Source organism: Anolis carolinensis, chromosome 2 (genome assembly GCF_035594765.1).
Source record: "Anolis carolinensis isolate JA03-04 chromosome 2, rAnoCar3.1.pri, whole genome shotgun sequence".
Lineage (NCBI taxonomy): Eukaryota > Metazoa > Chordata > Lepidosauria > Squamata > Dactyloidae > Anolis > Anolis carolinensis.
In genome coordinates this window covers 241,000,188-241,021,604 of record NC_085842.1, presented here as the reverse complement: position 1 = coordinate 241,021,604, position 21,417 = coordinate 241,000,188, and the positions used below count along the sequence as shown (strand labels likewise).

The following is a 21,417-nucleotide window of genomic DNA, read 5'->3' as shown; positions in this document are numbered from 1 at the left end:
CTTCAGGCACATGAAAGACGCACTTGGAAGCCTTGGCGAAAAGCCCATTAGCCCGCAGACGGTGCAGAACCTGCTTGACATGTTGACGATGTTCTTTCTCGTCCTTAGAAAAAATCAAGATATCATCCAAATAAATCACTAAAAATTGGTCAATTAGGTCCCTGAACACATCGTTCATGAACCTCTGGAAGACCGCGGGAGCATTGCAAAGTCCGAAAGGCATGACTCGGAACTCGTGGCATCCGAAACACGTGTTAAAAGCCGTCTTCCATTCATCCCCTTCCCGTATACGGATTAAGTTATATGCCCCCCGCAGGTCAAGCTTGGTAAAGACCTTAGCCCCTTGCACCCTTGATAATAGTTCCGAGATTAAAGGTAGCGGGTACCTATCCCGAATGGTGTATTTGTTTAGGATCCGATAGTCGCAGACCAGCCTAAGTTCCCCAGTCTTTTTGGCTACAAAAAATACTGGTGCCGCAGTTGGTGAACTAGATGGGCGAATAAACCCCTTGGCTAAATTTTCATCTAGAAACTCCCGCAAAGCTTGCCTTTCCGGTACAGTCAAGGCATACAGCCTTCCTGCTGGCAATTTCGCACCTTCTGCTAACTTGATGGCGCAATCATATGGCCTGTGCGGTGGTAATTTGTCCGCTTCTCTTTTACAAAACACATCAGAGAACTCCCCATACTCAGCAGGCACTCCCTCCATATCAGATTGAGTAACATTCAGAATGCAACAGTCCTGCCTCTTTAAGGTTACTTTACGTGTCGCCCAATCTACTTGTGGATTTACTACAGCTAGCCAATCCATCCCCAGGATCACGTCATATCTAGGCAAGCTTGTAATATCCCACACAAACGTTCCCGTTACTCCCTGCACCTCCCACATTACTGCTGAGGTTTCATGGTTAACCACCCCAGTCTCCAGCAGTCTCCCATCTGCTCCTTCCACCCACACGTCGCATGCTTTGCGCACTCTAGGAATGCCATGCTTCCTAGCAAACTCAATATCTACATAAGAGACCGTAGCCCCTGAGTCCAGCAGTGCCAAAGTGGAAACAAGTTCCCTTCCCCCAACAGATAATGTAATGGGTACGAAAACATGCTTCCTCCCCTCAGTTGACTGCTTGAGGAGCCCTAGTGCGTTGGACTCACGTCGCACTAGGGCTGGCCTTTTCCCGAAAGCTGGGAAGGTTTCACATTACAGGTCTTGGCAAAATGCCCCGCATTCCCACAGTACAAACACAAACCCAGCTGCCTCCTACGGCTCTTTTCCTCTGTAGACAGCTTCTTAAAGACCCCAAGCTCCATAGGCTCTTCCCCCATCACCACAGGTGCCCTGGTAATATGCATGGGTGGCGCACACATTGCTTTCGAGTGTCTACGAGCCTCGAACCTTGCGTCTAAACGCAGCACCTTAGCTACTAAGGCATCCCAATTTTCAGCCGGCTCCAAGCGTGCTAATTCATCCTGGAGCATATCACTTAAGCCGGCAGTAAATAAAAGCATGAATGCATTTTCCCCCCAATCCAGCTGGTGGCGATACAAGTTAAACTTATTTAAGTAATCCAAAACAGTCCCCTTTCCCTGTTTCAACCGATACAGAGCCCACCCAGCATTCTCCGTGCGGAGAGGATCCCCAAAAGTGTCAATTAATAACTTTTTGAAATTATCCAAATTGTCTTTGACTGGGTCATTTCCCAAAATTAAATTAGTGGCCCATTGTCCTGCGGGACCGGTCAACAAACTCAAAATAAATGCCACCTTGCTAGTGTCTGTAGGAAAGGCATGAGCACTGAGCTGGGAAAAATAAAGCTCCACTTGTGCCAAAAAGGTTAGCAACTTGCACCTGGTCCCATCAAAGCGTTCAGGTGTCAAAACATGTCCTTTCACAGTATGAGCAGCTTGGCTGACGGTAAAAGCCGTTTGTAATTGGTCAAATTTGGCTCTTAACTCATCCATCGTCTTCCTGACGGGTTTATTGCTGCAATAAACTTTTTAATGGCGTTGGGCAATCTGTCAAGGACAGAACGCCACAAGGTTCAAGATAACAGAGTTTATTTAATTACAGAACTCAAAAATGCCCGTAAAACACAAGGGCCAGGCAATTTTAGCCTTTAGGAGCAAAAAAGGGACAAGGAAAAAATGTACAAAAGATAAACCGGATTAAACCGAAGTTTAATCCGGGTAAAAACAAACTGCTTGCTTCAGCCTGAGGGTAAACAAAACAAAAGCCGAGGAACACAAGATACAAAAGAATGCAACTAATTGGCAGCAGATTCCTCTCTGCTGCCAACACTGTGCTTAGAGGAACTTGCGTCGCTCCCACACACACAGCAGACAGGATTTCCAACACGAACAGATCAGCCAAGGATTGTAGCAGAAGAGTAGACCCAGTTCCTTTCCGTGGTTCAAAGCCAGAAGTAGACGTTTGTAGTTTCCAAGTCCAGAAGGGGGAAGGCAAGCCATGGTCAGTTCAATCCGAGTTTTCAAAGCAGGAGATGGCGTCCGTCAAGAAGACGACGGAAGGTCAAGCTAATAAGAGTAAGCACAGGTTTGCACAAACAAATGCCCACACAATTCCTCCCGCCGTCTGACCCTGAATTCCAAAAACAACTTACGTCTCAGCACAGGAAAACACACCAGTCTTCAGGAAAGCGTCCCACACAGATCCCAAGCGTTTGTCCAGATTACCTTGCCCAACGCAATTTGCAATTGCTCCCAAGCCCCATTTTATGCCAGTTACAAATCCTCATCACTGTCAGCTGTCCTCCTTAACCCGGGCGTTTCCTCATCACTTTCCTCATCAGAGCTGGAACACCTCTGACTACGCCCCACAGCATCTCCAGCTGTGGATCCCGTCCCATCCCTCCAGCTAAGCCATGGGTCTAATCCTGAAAGTCCCCATTCATCTTCTATCCCATCATGACCAGTGGCACCCAATTCCTCCCTTACCCGAGTCCAATCCATCTCATCCTCCTCCGAACTAACCAGCCCCTCCTCCATTCTCTCCGTAAACCCCTCAAAAGACTCTTCGTCAGATGGTACTGCAAAAATGTCTCGCAGTCTTTTTCTTTCTCGCTCCTCGAGAGTATCTGACTCTCGAGGAGTCTTACGCCCACGTCTGTCAGTAACAGAGCCATGAGGCTCAATCATAACATTAAATGCCAAGTGTTGTGGAAACCACAACCTCATTTCAGGTTGGAAATTAATCTAGCTGTGCGAGTCAAGTTATTGCTTTTTTAATAATGATCACTGAATTTGAACTAATACATTCCAGGTAAATTGTCAGCCATTCAGTTCAGTAATTATTTGCTTAGTTCATGGCATTTGCTATCTAAAAAAACTACTATTTCAACAAACAAAATTATTTGGATTTCATAACAAAATGAAATTGTATGGAAGTATTTAAAGCTCTGTTTTACTCATGTGTGATCTTGGTTATAAAAGCATAAATAAATGATGACGAATCTTTCCTAACAGGTTTTATTTCCCACACTGGTATTGCAATGACACTACACGGGCATATCGCTATGGTGTCTCCCGAGGTGCTGAGACTCCTGTGCTTGATGATATCATCATGTCTTATTTGTTTGCTCAGGTAAAAGGGGTTTTTTTATTAGTTGGTGGTTGCTCCCCTGCCCCTATCTCTTCTGCTCTTCATTCCACCTCTGGCAAGCAGCTGGATATGACCTCATCAGCAAAGTCATTACTCCCACTTTCTCCCTGTTTGGGGAGAAGGGCAACTCCCCCCTTGCAGAATACACAAAATAGAGGAAACCTGCAAAATGCACACTTTTTCTGGGGGGAAAGGGGGGCATGGACGAAGAAGGCAATGCACAGGTTGGGAGAAGTGACATCTGAGCTGACATAATAATCTAAAACTGCTTTCAGGTCATTGAAAGTGCTTATAGCAAACATTGGTGTGATAAGAAGAGTGACCATCCTGGCGTGTTCCAGCTCTCACCAGCACGGGTTTACATTGCCACAACTCGTTTTTAAGACCTTGTGTGATAAAGTCCTCAGACTTGTTCAGCATATATTCTAAGTGATTCAATAGAAGTTTGCTGACATTAACAATTATATATGTCAATATTCAAACTGTCTTCTCCGACTTCTTTTTGCATCCAGTGGCGAGAAGACTTTGTCCATGGGTGGGTAAAAATGGCTGTTACTCATGAAACACAAGAAGAATGTCTTGGCATGGCTGTTCTGGATATAATGAGAATGGCCAAAGAAAAGGACCAAACCCCACTATCCATTTACAATTCTGTTAGGTATGTGTTTTTTTCTGGTGTTTAGCTACTGTATATAAAATACCTGTGCAAATAAAAACCAATTGTGTAAGAATACTGTAGGAGGGCCATTCTTTATTGTGTTCAAGATATAATATTTGAACTGATCCATTAGATATTGACACCAGATAGAAGAATCTACTGAACAGTTCAAGACAATAAATGATGACATCTAATAGAAGGTGATCTAATAGCTGTGGTGTGTTGCAGGGAGGAGCAGGGGGTTATACACAATGCAGTCCCCATCCTTTTCATACAAAGGTAAGAAAACATCCCTCTCAGGGTGTTTTCCACAGTCATAAGAAATGGAAACATCTGAATTTGAAAATAAACCGTATTGGAATATTTCAACTATCTTTAACAAATGATGGTGATTTCAGATTGCATTAGATCCAAAAAGATAATTGCACAAAGCCATGAAAGTCTCTGAACCTTTTTGCCACTTCAAGATTTTCCATGTCATATGCGCTGCACAACCCCCTCAAACAATTGCTGTGATAAAGAGATGCAGAGAGAAGCAGAAATTAGGGAATTCCCACTCTGTTCATTAAGTGGAATACGAGCCTCTTAATAATTTGAATGCATGTCATCCCACCCCATTTTTCCAAAGAACGTGTTGTTTTTAGATCAGTAGCTCTCGACCTGTGGGTCCCCAGATGTTTTGGCCTTCAACTCCCAGAAATCCTAACATCTGCTAAACTGGCTGGGATTTCTGGGAGTTGTTGGCCAAAACATCTGGGGACCCATAGGTTGAGAACCACTGTTTTAGATGAATCTGAAAGATATTGATTAGCCCTAAGGACATCCGTGGGATTTCAGCTCTGAACTCCACTACCATAACTGTGACATTTTATCCGTTCTACTATACTGGTTGGCAGGTTTCAGATAAATCTAAGGAAGTTGCAGGGATTTACCCCTGACCAGTGACAGAATGTGTTCAGATGTGAGATTCCTGAAAGCTCAAGGCCATTTTAATGCCATTATTATTTCATGTCTAGTTGTAATGACATTAAATCAATATTTTTATGCCAACACTGAAGTGTCTCAAGCTGGACTAGCCTCTTGATTTCTGAACAGCATGCTTTCAAGTTGCATTATTTCAGGACTCAGAAGTACTTGGTGATGCTTTTTGCAACTTCTGTTTAAAATTAACTCACACACAGTCATAAGTTTTGTTTATGTTTGGATTTTGTCTTCACAGCTATAAAATGTTTTTGCCTAAGTGTATCAGAGAAAAAATCCAGGATTATCACATTCTAACCCGCAAGAGAATAAGGTACAGGTTCCGCAGATTCATTCAGAGGTTTGGCCAGTGCAACGCAAGTGCCAGAAACTTGAAACTGAAATATCTCATAAATCTGGAAACCCTCCAGTCTGCCTTCTACTCTGAAGTATTTGAAGTCAAGGAGCCTGGCAGAGAGCCTTCCGGTGAAGAACGCTGTGCAACTATTATTATAAGTGCAAATGGTGGAATTCAGTGCTCCAGAGGGAAACATAAAGAGAGTGAAACACTGGTAGAACAGGTAATCTCTAATAACAACCTTTCACTTTAATTAGTACAAAGGCTGTCAATAGAAGCAGAGTTGCTAAAATGTGAACTGGCTAATTCGAAATGGATAATTCTGCAGTGAATTAGAAAGTAGATCTGGCAAAGGCCAATCCTTGTAAGAAAGTATCTTTAAAGATATGTTATGTATAATGGTAAAGGAATAGGAGGCTGGTCAAAGCTTCAATACACCTGCAGTTCTCCATTGCAGCCTGAGCAATGCAGGTTCCTGATGCAGGGAGCTCCACATGCATGCTGTTACTTGGCATCCATGCTGACATGTCTAGTATTTATCAGGATTCCAGCCAAGGCTTTTAAGATTACTAATTTTAATATTACAGAAATAACTAGATTAGCAGCAGAAATAACTGAGTGACGAAGAATCCCATTCTCTTTTTTGCGCTGATATTAGAAGAGGAGACTACCTTGCCGATGAAAGAATAGCAGTAATATCCAGTGTTGCGAACTGTATTTTCTATAATCCCTCACCATTGGATACAGTGATTCAGAAGAGTAGTAGTAAACCAAAAAGCATGTGGAGGGCCATCATTGCCCATTTATGGAGTCGCAAGCATGTCTGAATCCCTCAATTGAGAGCACTGCATCTACTGTGTCTTTTTCAATGGTAGTATGAAAATGGGGCTGTCTGGTGGAGGAGCATAGTGATCTTGGATCCATTTGACTGTAAATTCATTCTTTCTTGGCTCAGCCATAGAGTTCCCCTTTCTGCTTCTGCTTATACCACCTTCAAGCTGGCATTGGTTGAAAAAAATAATTGCTGAAGAAAACAGTATGGATTTGGCTGTTGCAGTCTGGTAGGACTTTAGAAGTGGCCATTTTGGAGATATTTGATGAAGCGACATTGAACTGGACCTTCATTGCACTTTGGGAGGATTCCCCGGTGGCGCAATATGTTAAACCCTTGTGCCGGTAGGACTGCTGACCGAAAGGTTGGCAGTTTTAATCCAGGGAGCGGGGTGAGATCCTGTCTGTCAGCTCCAGCTTCCCATGCGGGGACATGAGAGAAGCCTCCCACAGGATGGTAAAACATCTGGGCGTCCCCTGAGCAATGCCCTTGCAGACGGTAAATTCTCTCACACCAGAAACAACGTGCAGTTTCTCAGGTCGCTCCTGACATGAAAAAAAAATGCACTTTGGGGGAACTATTTGCTCAGTTTAGGCATAAAGAAAAATATAGTTTTATCATGGCAAAAAAGAGCTCTCTCTGAATAATAATAATAATAATAATAATAATTATTATTATTATTATTATTATTATTATTATTTTATTTCTTGCCTGCCTCTCTTTGTGAGAAGAACTAGCAGGGGGGATAAACTTTTCATTTCCTTTGATATCTTGGTTCAAACTGTCTTATTTCTATTGTAGACAGTAAGAAGAGAGGATCAAACCATGGGTTCAGGCAAACCACAGTTTTCTGAGTTCTAATATCACAGAGAAATTGTTATTATTATATGATTATATTTTTTTATTCTCCACTTTTATCTGCCCTGAAGGGGACTCAAAGTGGGGTATAAATATATATAATAATATAATAATAATAATAACTCAAAGAAATCTAGCTTGGAACCCAAACCAGAGTGAAAAAGAGATGGGAGCCTTAAAGCACAAAGCTGCCTGTCACTCATTTTTGCATTAGAAGATCATAGTTTCTTATTTTGTCAAGCCAGACTGGTAATGTTAACAATTGCTTTGAGTTGGTGACTTTCATAATCTTGGTAAACACACATGACTAAACAGTTTACTAACAATTGAATATTTTTTGCAGGACATACAGACCTACTGTGATTTCCCAGACATTATTGACGTCAGTATTAAGCAAGCGAACCAGGAAGGTTCTGGAGAGAATAGAATTGTAACCATTCACAAGCAGGACAGCAAGAATTTGGTATGTTGGCAGTGCATTTTTTATTACCTTGTTTGTCCAAGCTGGATTATTTGTATGACTTTGATATGTCATGAATCTTCAGTCACAATATGCAGTGACAGCAGCATGTGCATATATATCCCGTAGGGATGGAATAGATGACCAACTCATTAGATTAGACTTTTTACCTGTAATATTCATATAGTGCATGATCAAATTTAGGTAACCTACATGTTCAGTTTTTACGGAGATTTCTAACGATAAAGACAGAATGCATATTTACTATTTATTTATTATTCACTGTGTGAATACAATATTGCCTGTGTTCTGGTTCTGTTTGCACTCAGATTGGGAGGTCGTTTTGAGCTCAGCAAAGAACCCTACAATGACCTAGGAGTTTTAAAAAACCCTTCAAATTTATCAAATCCTGATTCATACTGTGGTAGGCAACAATAGTTGCACAAAATATACTGGCTTTCAGGGTTTTTTAATCTCTTCATAAGATATGATGTTCCAAAAAGGGAAGGGAAAACTGAGGGAAGATGAAACATTCAACATCCTGAAGTTCCATGTTGCCTCTTAGATGTTAGAGCTCCCCAAAACCTGCTGGAAGGAGAGAAAAATCTATAAATTATGTTCAATTATGTGAAAGTATACTAGAACCCAACCACCTGTTTAGATGTCTATGTTGATACTTTGTGTTCCATTCAAAAATCTGCAGTGTAATTTATCTCGCTATGGTTTGGATCCAGGTCATTCTTGTCTTACCGTAACTTGAAGCCATGGCCAAATATATTGAAGCCTTTCTAAATCCTTAGCATACCACTGCTAGGCATGAAGATATTTTTGAAGTAAACCTAGTCTCAAAATGCACTATCAAAATTTAATTAATTCATTTTCATTGTGTAATCCATTGATAACTTATTTCCGTTCATAGAATAAGAGTGGCATGATAAAATGGTCAAATATTAGGTGTTACAATATTCATAAAAGTTTTATAAACATGTTACAAAAATGTGATATATTATCCCTTCCCCTTTTTGTCTTCCCAGGAAGCTGAATTTCATTCATTAAAAGATGCCCTTTCTTTTGTATCATTAATTGATGGGTATTACAGATTAACGGCTGATGCCCACCATTATCTCTGTAAAGAAGTAGCACCTCCTTCAGTTCTTGAAAGCATCCAGAGCAACTGCCATGGGCCAATTTCGTGAGTGTCATATTGTATAAGTCTTTGAGGGGGGGAATGCCTTTATACCATGGAGAAACACTTCACTTTTTTGACAGGCAATTTTCCTACTCCAGAAAAAAGGAATTTATTATTATTATTAACATTATTTCTACCCCATATTCTCCCAAAGGGGACTCAAGGCGGCTTATAATAACATGACAAAACCTAATAAATTTAAAACCATGGCAAATACAAATAATTAAAAGCAATTAAAAAGCATTTGTATTGAGGAAGCAAATTTTTGGACATAGCCAGTTGAAATGCAGGTATACCTCAGTTAACAAAACAGATGTGTTCCTGAGCACCACTTCTTTAGCAGCAAACTTGATATCAGAGGAAGAAATTACTTAACTGCTGCAGACCGATTCTACAAATCTGTTTCTTCAGCCTTCCCGTACCATCCTTTCAGTGCCAATAGTGACATTTCAGTTAGCCCAGTGGTTCTCAACCTGTGGCCTTCCAGGTATTTTGGCCTACAACTCCCAGAAATCCAAGCCAGTTTACCGTCTGTTAGGATTTCTGAGTGTTGAAGGCCAAAACGTGGTGGATTGGACAGTCTTGAAAATATTTTGTAAAAAGGAGCTTCTTTGTCAAAGGCTTTCTTAACTGATGTACGCCTGGATATATTTGGATGTGTGCCCTGTATGCAGTGATCAGCTAAGCCCATTTTTAGACTTGTAGGTCATGTATTGGTGCATGCCCTTTTGAAAATCCAAGGACCTGGTTTTTATAGGGAGCTACTTGCCAGGTTCAGGTTTTTAGCATACATTAATATCTCTTATGCAAAATCTTGGGACCAGAAATAGTCCCTATATTAATTTTGGGAGGATTTTGGAATACTTGTATCTACATAGTATCAGATCACATGGCCCAAGGGTGGGGGGGGGGAGGATCAATGTCTTGGTTTTTAGACCTGTTCCTGGAGTTATTTGGGATGCTGATTCAGAAAATTACATTGGGTGGATTGCATCTGCTCTAGTTTCTTAGATATGGTTATCATGAGTTTCTATTGGTGAGTAGATGAAGATGGTACAGGGGGTCTCCAAGTTACGAATAAGATTCTGTAGGTTTGTGATTAAGTAGAATGTGTATGTAAGTTGGAACAGGTACATTTTAAAGTGTAACTCTAGCCAAATATATGTAACATTTTAAGTGTAACTCCAGCCAAATATAGCCTTGATTAGCAGAGGGGAAGGTTAACACCACTGTAGTGTTTATTTTGCTGTCTGTGCCCCGATTTAGAAGATTTTTCCTCACTTGCTATCCCTGTGATAATTAGACTTTGAAAAAATTGGCTTGTTGTGGAAACAAGGATTGGTGAGAAAGCTTCAGTGGTGGCACCTTTTCCCTATAATAACTCATTCAGGAGTGAATTTCCCTTCCAAGGGGTAGATTTCTCTCACTTCCTGTTGTCTCCTCCCTGTTCTTAACTGTGAGTTGCTTGTAAGTCAGATGTTTGTAATTCGGGGATTGCCTTTATGTGGCATATGTTCTGTATCTCAGAAACTGGAGCTGATCGGGGGAAACTGGTTCTAGTTTTGGAATCAGCATAGCCAGAAACTGGGCTAACATTTGAGGCACCAAAATCATAGAATTATAGAATAGTAGAGTTGGAAGAGACCTCATGGGCCATCCAGTCCAACCCCCTGCCAAGAAGCAGGAAATCGCATTCAAAGCACCCCCGACAGATGGCCATCCAGCCTCTGCTTAAAAGCCTCCAAGGAAGGAGCCTCCACCACAGCCCGGGGAAGAGAGTTCCACTGTCGAACAGCCCTCACAGTGAGGAAGTTCTTCCTGATGTTCAGGTGGAATCTCCTTTCCTGTAGTTTGAAGCCATTGTTCCGTGTCCTAGTCTGCAGGGCAGCAGAAAACAAGCTTGCTCCCTCCTCCCTATGACTTCCCTTCACATATTTGTACATGGCTATCATGTCTCCTCTCAGCCTTCTCTTCTGCAGGCTAAACATGCCCAGCTCTTTAAGCCGCTCCTCATAGGGCTTGTTCTCCAGACTCTTAATCATTTTAGTCGCCCTCCTCTGGACGCTTTCCAGCTTGTCAACATCTCCCTTCAACTGTGGTGCCCAGAATTGGACGCAGTATTCCATGTGTGGTCTGACCAAGGCAGAATAGAGGGGGAGCATGACTTCCCTGGATCTAGACGCTATTCCCCTATTGATGCAGGCCAGAATCCCGTTGGCTTTTTTAGCTGCTGCATCACATTGTTGGCTCATGTTTAACTTGTTGTCCACGAGGACTCCAAGGTCTTTTTCGCACACACTGCTGTCAAGCCAGGCGTCCCCCATTCTGTATCTTTGATTTCCATTTTTTCTGCCGAAATGAAGTATCTTGCATTTGTCCCTGTTGAACTTCATTTTGTTAGTTTCGGCCCATCTCTCTAGTCTGTCAAGATCGTTTTGAATTCTGCTCCTGTCTTCTGGAGTGTTAGCTATCCCTCCCAGTTTTGTGTCATCTGCAAACTTCATGATCGTGCCTTCTAACCCTTCGTCTAAGTCGTTAATAAAGAAGTTGAACAGAACTGGGCCCAGGACGGAGCCCTGCGGCACTCCACTTGTCACTTCTTTCCATGATGAAGACGACGCATTGGTGAGCACCCTTTGGGTTCGTTCGCTTAGCCAATTACAGATCCACCTAACCGTAGTTTTGTCTAGCCCACATTTTACTAGTTTATTTGCCAGAAGGTCGTGGGGGACTTTGTCGAAGGCCTTACTGAAATCCAGGTAGGCTACATCCACAGCATTCCCTGTATCGACCCAACTCGTAACTCTATCGAAAAAAGAGATCAGATTAGTCTGGCATGACTTGTTTGGCCAGTGTCATTAGTATTTCATATACATTTTATACACATCTCCTAAAGGTAATTATATTTGTAATTATTTTGTGCATGAGACAAAGTTTGTGTACAATGAACTACCAGAAAGGAAAGGTGTCACTATCTCCGCCACCTATGTGGATAATTTTGGATTTTGGAATTCTGGATAAGGAATTTTGCACAATCATTCCTCATTTTCTTCCCATTATAACAATCCTTTAGAACCTTGAGCCAAATATATAGGAAGGCCTCTTTGAGGTTGCTTTTTGTAACAGATTTATATTTTTCTGACTCAGTCACAATTCTAGTTCCAAACATGTTTACTTTCCCCCGTAGTCCGATTATGGACCTGCCATGCAGGGAATGGGCAATCACAAATCTCATAGCCATGGTGTCGATCTATGATGTCAGAGGCAGAGGATTCTTAATGTGTTCACCCGGGGGTCTAAACAGAAATAGAGTGTAGTGTTGAGAAGACAGAAAAGGCAATTTGGGAATCAGCTACTTGAATGATTGTGGGGAACACAGAAAATTGCTAGCAAAGGAAATTGCTTTTTGCACAGATGTTCCTTTCTTGTTAATTTTTCTTTAAAGACTTGAGAAAAAATGATTTCAAGCTGTGGAAGGTTTCTTCAGACATTATATAGTATTTCCTTCTTCTGAAGAGCTAAGTGTGTTGTGCGCTTCAGTTGAGATGACCACAAGTAGCAAAACAAAGTGTGAGTTGTACAGGAAATGATTTATATCAGGGTTTTTTCAATAAAGAAGGCAGAGAGCAGCTTTCATCTACAGAAAACCATCTTGATTGAAGGCAGAAATAATATCTGACTTCATAGGGCAAAGGTTCTTGTCCTATCCTACCTGTTAGCTTTGCGTGTCCTTCTGCAGAGGTTTCTCTGCAGATCCTTTGAGTTCTGCTTTTTGACTTCTTCATTTTATTCTGTAATCTTCCTTGTTCTTGTTTTTTTTCCTTGTATTACTTCCTCTCTCCTCAAACAAGGAGTTGGGGCATTGAAAGACAAGGTGTGGAATAGAAGGAACCTTCTTCCTTCTCCTTTTTTCAGGGTGGTGTCCAGTTGGTGTCCTTCCATAGATGGAAGGCACATCTTTACTGCGTAAAGAGATACCCTATATACCTCGAGTATAAGCCGAGTTTTTTAGCCCTCAACTTATACTTGAGTGAGGGTCCTGGTCGGTTTATATTTGAGTCGCCTTATACTCGAGTATATAGGTAATCAGAGTTGGAGAGTCTTACCTTATTAAAGTCATATTATTACCTTAAATTACAGTTTTATGTAAATATTCAAAAACATTTAACCACTAATTCCTCAATTAATGTAATTTTATGGATATCTATTTTTATTTTTGAAAGTTACCAGTAGCTGCTGCATTTCCCACCCTTGTCTTATACTCAAGTCAACAAGTTTTCCCAGTTTTTTGTGGTAAAATTAGGTTCCACGGCTTATATTTGGGTCGGCTTATACTCGAGTATATACGTCACTTCCATTTACCTCTTTGGAATCTTCAATCATTCTACTTCATTGGACACAGACAGTGCTAGGTTTTAGTACTTTGAGAAAATGAAGGGGTAGAAACATTCCTTATGCACAGAAAGACTTTCCCCATCCCACTTTGAGTCATGAATGAATGGACAGCTGCAAACATGCAGTATTTACTCAAATCTAATCTCAATTTTTTTGTCTAAATTACTTTTCCAAAATTAAGGTACACATTAGATTTTTTAAATACAGTAATCTTAGTGCCAAAGCAATAGGGGAAACCGCCTCAGAGGTGCCTGGAGCTTCTATTTGAACCTCAAATTTCAGGGCTATGGCTCAATGCTATGCAACCCTAGGCTTTGTCGTTTGGTAAGCATTCTTTGGCAGAAAAAAGTTCAATGTCTTGTAAAACTACATGATTTCATAACATTGAGTCAGGGCTGTTAAAGTGGATTCATTCCACAGCATAGATGCACCCCAAGGTTTTCCTTTCAATTGCTAGACGCTTTAGTGTTTAGTTTCTAAAGAAGGAATTCTAAGTAGGCAGCAACTGTAATGCACACTTTTTTTTTACCAAATTACGAAGAGTGCACTTTTGCCACTACGTATGCATTTTGAAAACTGAGCTGTGCACTAGATTTGATGGCGCATTAAACTTGAGTAAATAGAGAGTAATTTTACTCATTCCTTGGTAAGATAGAGGGGCAGGAACATTGTTTTCAAAATGCCTGAATTGTTCCTGCATGAGCACACTTCCCATAGAAGACTCAGTCCACTGACTAGTCTGAAAATGGTAACAGTGGCAGAGACAAAAGTGGCACACTAGTTCTAGTTTAAGTTCTCGGGCCCATTAAATGCACTGGCAAGTCAGAATCCCAATCTCATTATTTAGAAATTATTGGGCCAGTGCACCTATTTAGGAGCCACCGATGGCGCAGCAGATTAAACCACTGAGCTGTTGAACTTGCTGATCGAAAGGTCGGCGGTTCGAATCCGGGGAGCGGAGTGAGCGCCCGCTGTTATCCCCAGCTTCTATCAACCTAGCAGAAAACATGCAAATGTGAGTAGATCAATAGGTACCGCTCTGGCGGGAAGGTAAGGGCGCTCCATGCAGTCATGCTGGCCACATGACCTTGGAGGTGTCTACGAACAACGCTGGCTCTTCAGCTTAGAAATGGAGATGAGCATCAACCCCCAGAGTCAGACACTAGACTTAACGTCAGGGGAAACCTTGACCTTTACTTGCATCTATTTTGGTTTCTCATGCACAAGCATCATCATCTCAGTAGCATTTCCTAAAAGCTATAAGAGTGGTACCTGGAAATACCCTAATATTCACTTCACTGATCCCCAACAGAAAGGGGTCTCTAACAATATATGCCCAGCCCTATCAGGATCATATTTAGTACAGCAAGCATTATAGTTAAAGAAATCATGGCTTATGCATCTAATGTGGTGCTAGATGGGAAAACAGCTGCAAGATGCGGAAAGGGAAGGTGGAGATGAGCAAATGCAGGATGCTTCTAGACATCTGCACCTTGCCTTTCAAGTTGTTCTTTTTTATAAGAAAGTTTCAGTATTAACCATAAAAACCCCTGCCTTAATGACAACACTCGTCTTATCCATCTGGAAAGGTAATACTTCCTTCTTGAGAAGATAGGAAAAGTTTTGACATAGGTCTATTTCACACCTCCGGCATCTCTTTGTACAAATGAGTATGTGATATAAGCTGCCCTTCATTTTGTAGTTGTTTGTCATTAAGTCATTCTCACTTTTAACAACCCTCAAGTGAGCCTATCATAGAGTTTTGTGGGATTTAGAGTGTGTGACCCCTTCCACACAGCTGTATAAAATCCCACGTTATCTGATTTGAACTGGATTATATGGCAATGTGGACTCAGATAAACCAGTTCAAAGCAGATATTGTGGATTATCTGCCTTGATATTCAGGGTTATATGGCTGTGTGGAAGGGCCCATAGACTCACCCAGTGGGTTTCCATGGCCCATTGGGTTCAAGCAAATTGAAAGTTGAAGATATTATGATTATCACTGTTTCTTTTGCTAAGTTCTCATACATTTGACTGATTACCATATTGATTTCAATAATCAATAGTGCTTGGGATTAAGGACTTCTCCTCTAGCCAGGCTTGACATGGGAGAGCAAGAAGACTCTTTCAACTAATAAAATCACGATTCAGTACTGCTTTCCACCTAGAACAATCACTTTCTCAAAGTGGAAACTGATTTCTTGTTCTCTTAACTTGGAAGTTTCCCTTTTTCTTGAAATGAGAAAACAAAAATATTTCTTTACAAAACAGGAACAGAAGAGCAATTACTCACCGTCAAAAGGAGGATGTAGAAGGTGCACATCTTCTGTGATTTAGAAGTGTTTTCTTTCAGTGTATAGTCACAATGTGTTTCATCTTTAAAAGGCCTTCATGTGGCATTAAAATCTAGTTAATCCTTAGGAGTGGTCTACAACTAAAGCTTATTAATCATTGTTTCCCTCCCCCTCCCAAATATATTTTAATAACAGGATGGACTTTGCAATCAATAAATTGAAAAAAGCTGGCAATCAGCCTGGTTATTATGTTCTTCGTTGCAGCCCAAAGGAGTTTAATAAGTACTTCCTTACCTTCGCTGTTCAGGTAAGTGCTGATAATTAGCATGCCCAATTACAATGAATGTAAGCAAAAATGTCAAAGCCCAGTTTTCCCAGGATTGTATGTGTCTTCTAAACCATCGTGTTCTTGCATATTACACATCCGGAGCATCTTAACATTTTAGTCCCTAGTCAAGTGGTCCCTGGTCAAAGTGGTCCCTGGTCAAGTGGGCTCTAGTCAAAAAAAAGGTTGGGAACCACTGATCTAACCCATTTGGTTCATGTAACTTTGGCTCTCAGAATTCATAACTGCTGGTAAGCTGGCTAGGATATCTTGGACTTGAAGTCTAAAACAACTGGAGAACCAAAGGTTGGGAACCACTTAATATTGTTAATTTTCATTGACAGCTGAAGAGTCATTCCTAGCCCTACCTGGAAATATGCCTGTTGTTCACAGGTGATTTCTCGTCCCATCCAAATCTGCATCTACATTGTAGAATTAATACAGATTGACACCACCTTAACTACCATGGCTCAATGCCATGGATTCATGGGAGTTGTAGTTTGGTGATGCACCAACCCTCTTTGGCAGCAAAGGCTAAAAGACCTTGTAAAACTATTGCTCCCCATGATTCCATAGCATGAAGCCATGGCAGTTAAAATGGTATCAATCAAATTGCTTTAATGCTTCAGTGTAGAAGCAGTCCAACTATGAATAAGTCACAAACCTGTTTGGCCTCTGCAACAGATTAGATCATGTGTTGTCGAAGGCTTTCATGGCCGGGATCACAGGGTTGTTGTATGTTTTCCGGGCTGTATGGCCATGTTCTAGAAGTATTCTCTCCTAAGGAGAGAATACTTCTAGAACATGGCCATACAGCCCGGAAAACATACAACAACCCCAGATTAGATCATGTTCTAGTGGTACAGGTTTCCTAGTGGTCTTTTGCTCACATTAATATATAAGCTTCTCCAGCTTCTTCAGTTTAATAAGTCCACATATTAAACCAAAACTTTCTTTATACGTTGTTAGCAATTTTATAGGCACTCCCAGAAATTAAATAAATCATATAAAATATTATATTATGTCTCCATATAAAATATTAATACATGTGCAGTTCATTTGTTTGACTAAACTATTAGAAAGTAGTCAGTCATCAAAGTTATTCAGAATATTGTTTTCTCTTTGCTGCTTATAAGATTGATTTCTCCAATGCAGAATCAAGTCCACATTTCTGAAAAATCCGAATAATAATAATAATAATAATAATAATAATAATAAAACTTTATTTATACCCCGCCACCATCTCCCCAACGGGGACTCGGGGCGGCTTACATGGGGCCATGCCCAGAACAATACAATATAGCAAAATATAAAAACAACATATCATAATACAATTACAACAATACAAAAATAATCATGTACAGTACAACACAAAATCAAAAAAGCAATATAACAGGGCGGGCCGCATGAACACTCAGTTAAAACCTGGGGTGAGAAAAAGATAAGAATAAAACCACGGGGAGCAGAGACATAAGATAGCAAACAGTCTGGAGGATAGATGATGGGGGGAGTAACAAAAAAGTGTGTAACAGTTACTCTCCGAAAGCACACCGGAAGAGCCATGTTTTTAAATCTTTCCTAAAGGCTAAAAGAGTGGGGGCTTGCCTGATTTCAATGGGCAGTGAGTTCCACAAACGGGGGGCCACAGCAGAAAAGGCCCTCTCCCTTGTTCCTTGTTCTCCCTTGTTCTCTCCTTTGTTCCGAAAATACTTTGCTCACAGAATTCATGCTTACAAATTTGAGCACTGTCACTCCTGCTGTCACTTTTCTTCTCTGCATGTTTTTGTGCCATTCCACTTCATTAACATTTTGAGCAGTGCTATTCATTCATTAATTGGTTCGTTCTATTTATATTGTGCCTTTCTCCCAATATGAGACCAAAGCATTAGCAATTAGGGCTATTCAAGAGTTGAGCTTGCTGTGTCAAAACAAAACATTACCTCCTCTCTGAGGTCTTTTGTACTGTTTTGGTTACCTGAGAGGAGTCATTTGGAGACTTGATCTTGCCAGAAGTTAACTAATTCCTGATTAAACTTAAAGAGGGTAAACAGAAATATTTAAAATAATGCATTGTTCTCTTCCTTCTTATTTTTAGCAAGATAGTATGGCTGATTATAAGCATTGCTTGATAACAAAAAATGAGAATGGAGAATATAATCTCACTGGGACACGAAGAAGTTTTACAAACCTTGTGGATCTTTTGAATTGCTATCGGACAGAAACTGTCCGGTCGGATAGTATAATTTTCCAGTTTACCAGATGCTGCCCTCCAAAACCAAAAGGTAAAAAGTTCTGATGTGTTTCTGGTGTGTTGAGGTATTTTGGTTGTTATACTGCAAATCGCTTCTGGTGTGAGAGAATTGGCCATGTGCAAGGACTTTGCCCAGGGGACGCCCAGATGTTTTGATATTTTTACCATCCTTGTGGGAGGCTTCCCTCATGTCCCCACATGGAGCTGGAGTTGATAGAGGCTGCATTCTTCCCGGGTTGAATTCGAACTGGCAATCTTCAGATCAGCAACCCAACCTTCACGTCAGCAGTCCTGCTGGCACAAGGGTTTAACCCACTGCGTCACTGGGAACTAGATTGTTACCATGATTGCTATAGTGACTGTTTTAGGGAGTTTCAAGCATAAGTGAACATTTTCAGCTGTTATTCCCAAACCAGAACCCTTTGTAGTTGACAAATGGGAAATAGAATACTATATTGGGCCAATTGGACATAGTGGATGTAAGCCTATTAGTTTGCACATACATATCATTTTCCAGTTCGTTTGCATATATGAATGAATCATCACAGATGTTATTATGGCATTATTTGCGTCACTTCATTCAGTTTCATTAGAGACAATTCACACATTTGGCTAACAGTCAATATGTAAATTGTGTCCATATCTGAACCAGCACTCTCTTGTCTTCTTTTTCTTACAGATAAGTCAAACTTACTAATCTTGAGGAGCAACGCAGCCTCCGATGTGCCCACATCACCCACACTGCATAGACACAATAATATCAACCAGATGGTCTTCCACAAAATCCGGAATGAAGACCTGATTTTCGTAAGTTCACCAGACTAATGTTCTTGTTCACATACCCCTCTGATCCTAGATGCAGCTACTTTGAATCAAGTTTCATTAATAGAAAGCTGGGACTGTTTCTCAGTATATGTTACTGGAAATAATTTGCACCAGGGGGAACATTACGCTTACAGAAAACTGGGCATGTATTTTGGTAAATTCACAAGGAACACAGAGTTCTTTCATCATATATTCGAAAAATTGCAAGTTCATTTGCTTTGAGTAAATTAAGAATTAGTATATGCTATAATATTCTTTTTTCTAATGACGCTTCATAATCCTGTTGTCAAGATAAATACAGGAGATATATATACATATACACATACACACACACACACACACACACACACACACCATCCTAATAATCAATTGTGTAGCTGGCTGCTCATTCTCAAAAAACCTTTCTGGCCTTCTCTCTCTTGCCTGATGTTTCTCAAGTAAGTATATCTATTTTGTCCACTGCTTTTAATCTTATGTAATATCTTCAATTCCTGGATAAATTGGATCTGGCCACAGTACTACATGCCTTCATTACATCCCATTTGGATTACTATAATGCATTCTGCATTACAGTTCTTTCAGTGCTCAGAAAGCTTCACTAGGTCCCAAGAACTGCCACCAGGGTGTTAGCTGGGTCTAACTACAAGAAGCAACTTGCCTGATATTGCTACTGCTCTACCAGATGCTGATCCGTTTTTGGGCACAATTGAAAGTGCTGCATTTGATCTATATAGGGCTTGGTTCCAGGTTGTCTGGAGGACCAGATCTCCCTTTATTGAGTACATTAGAGCTCTGTGGTCTTCTGTAGATACCCTTCTCTCTGTTTCACCACCTTCTCAGACCTGTTTGGTGGAAACAAAAGAGAGGGGCCTTGTTGGTGGCTTCTCCCAAACTTTGGAACTCCCTCCCTGGAGAGGCCAGGATGTTCCCGTTCTTTTTTCCTTTTAGCAGCAAGTCAAAACTTTTCTGTTCTTCCAGGTATTTACAAACTGATGGCAGTTCATTTGTTAATGCTGCATAGTGTTGTTTTGAAGATTTTTAAAGGGTTGAATGTAGTTTTTAAATAATTTTAATAGATTTAGTGTTTTTTAAATTTTGAAAACAGTGTACTGTAATTGTTTTTAATCTTACACTTGTAATCTAGTTTTTGTATTATTTTAAATATGTTTTTATCTTCTTTGAGTCCCATTATTGGGAGAAAGATGTATTGTGCAGAACTCTTGCAATGAATGCATTGGCTAGGAAAAATAAAGCCATAAACACGCGGTATGCATGAGTAAACTATTTGCTATAAGTGTAACATCGTATTGAGTTCAGGAGAACTTAACCTTTATGTAACTTTGCATAGGATTACAACCTTGACTTGTGTTGTGCTCTCCCAGAAGAGCAGATGAAAAGATTATGCTGTATTCTGCCCTCACTTCCGTCAACAGCTCGAGTCCCCAGCACTTTAGGTTATTTTTGCATAATGTCTCTCTATACTCAAGGTGACTAATACCATAACATAGAATGAGCTCACCACTGGGTTAGGCAACAAAGGGAAATGGCAACTTCACTATTTCCCTTCCAGAAAAAGAGCAAAGTGGTGATGGATAAAAGGAGAGGTTCTTTTATGGGTTAGTAAAATATTATACAGTGAAAAGAAGGAATGTTCTCACAGTGGTGTAAACAATTGAATCTCTAAAGGCTCTGTATTGGGATCAACGCATTTTAACTTGTTCAACATACTATTTATTTATTTATTTATTTATTGCAAACATTTCTATCCCGCCCTTCTCACCCCTGAGGGGGGACTCAGGGCAGCTTACAACCAAGTATAAAACAGAGTATATAAAAACAATTACAATTAAAACAATAATATTAATTGAAACATCCATATAAATATATATTCAGAGGTGCATTCCGAGTCATAATCCAGGTCTATCAATTCTTCGTCATAGATTCATTACAGTTAATGCTGCATCTATTGCTCAAATGCCTGGTCCCATAACTAAGTTTTAAGTTTTTTACAAAAAGACAAGAGGGAGGGAGCCTGCCTGATCTCATTAGGGCGGGTGTTTCACAGACAAGGGGCCACCACTGAAAAGGCCTTTCTCTCATCCCCACCAGTTGCACTTGCGAGGGTGGTGGGATCGAGAGCAGGGCCTCCCCTGAAAATCTTAAACTGTGAGGTGGGTCATAGCGGGAGATACGTTTGTACAAGTAAGCTGGGCCGGAACCGTTTAGCGCTTTATAGGCTAAAGCCAGCACTTTGAATTGTGCTCAGTAGCAGATCGGCATTGGATAGTCGATGTGGTAAAATTACTAGAATGTGGTGTACAGTTGGTCTTCCGTATCCATGGCTTCTGCTTCTATGGATTCAAGCATCCATGACTTTCAATTTTTTAAAA

At 40.7% G+C, this 21,417-nt stretch overlaps 1 protein-coding gene across 5 annotated transcripts in view; it reads left to right on the top strand.

Moving 5' to 3' along the window:
• Positions 1 to 21,417, top strand: part of jak2 (Janus kinase 2) — a 118,466-nt gene that overhangs the window by 77,334 nt on the left and 19,715 nt on the right. For all 5 annotated transcript variants that reach the window (XM_062971946.1, XM_062971947.1, XM_003216492.4 and 2 more), the window contains 8 exons: positions 3,484 to 3,601; positions 4,132 to 4,277; positions 5,497 to 5,818; positions 7,629 to 7,748; positions 8,780 to 8,937; positions 15,822 to 15,933; positions 18,047 to 18,233; positions 18,882 to 19,009. In XM_062971946.1, the coding sequence (XP_062828016.1) occupies positions 3,484 to 3,601; positions 4,132 to 4,277; positions 5,497 to 5,818; positions 7,629 to 7,748; positions 8,780 to 8,937; positions 15,822 to 15,933; positions 18,047 to 18,233; positions 18,882 to 19,009 (1,291 nt within the window). The remainder of the gene's footprint in view (positions 1 to 3,483; positions 3,602 to 4,131; positions 4,278 to 5,496; positions 5,819 to 7,628; positions 7,749 to 8,779; positions 8,938 to 15,821; positions 15,934 to 18,046; positions 18,234 to 18,881; positions 19,010 to 21,417) is intronic.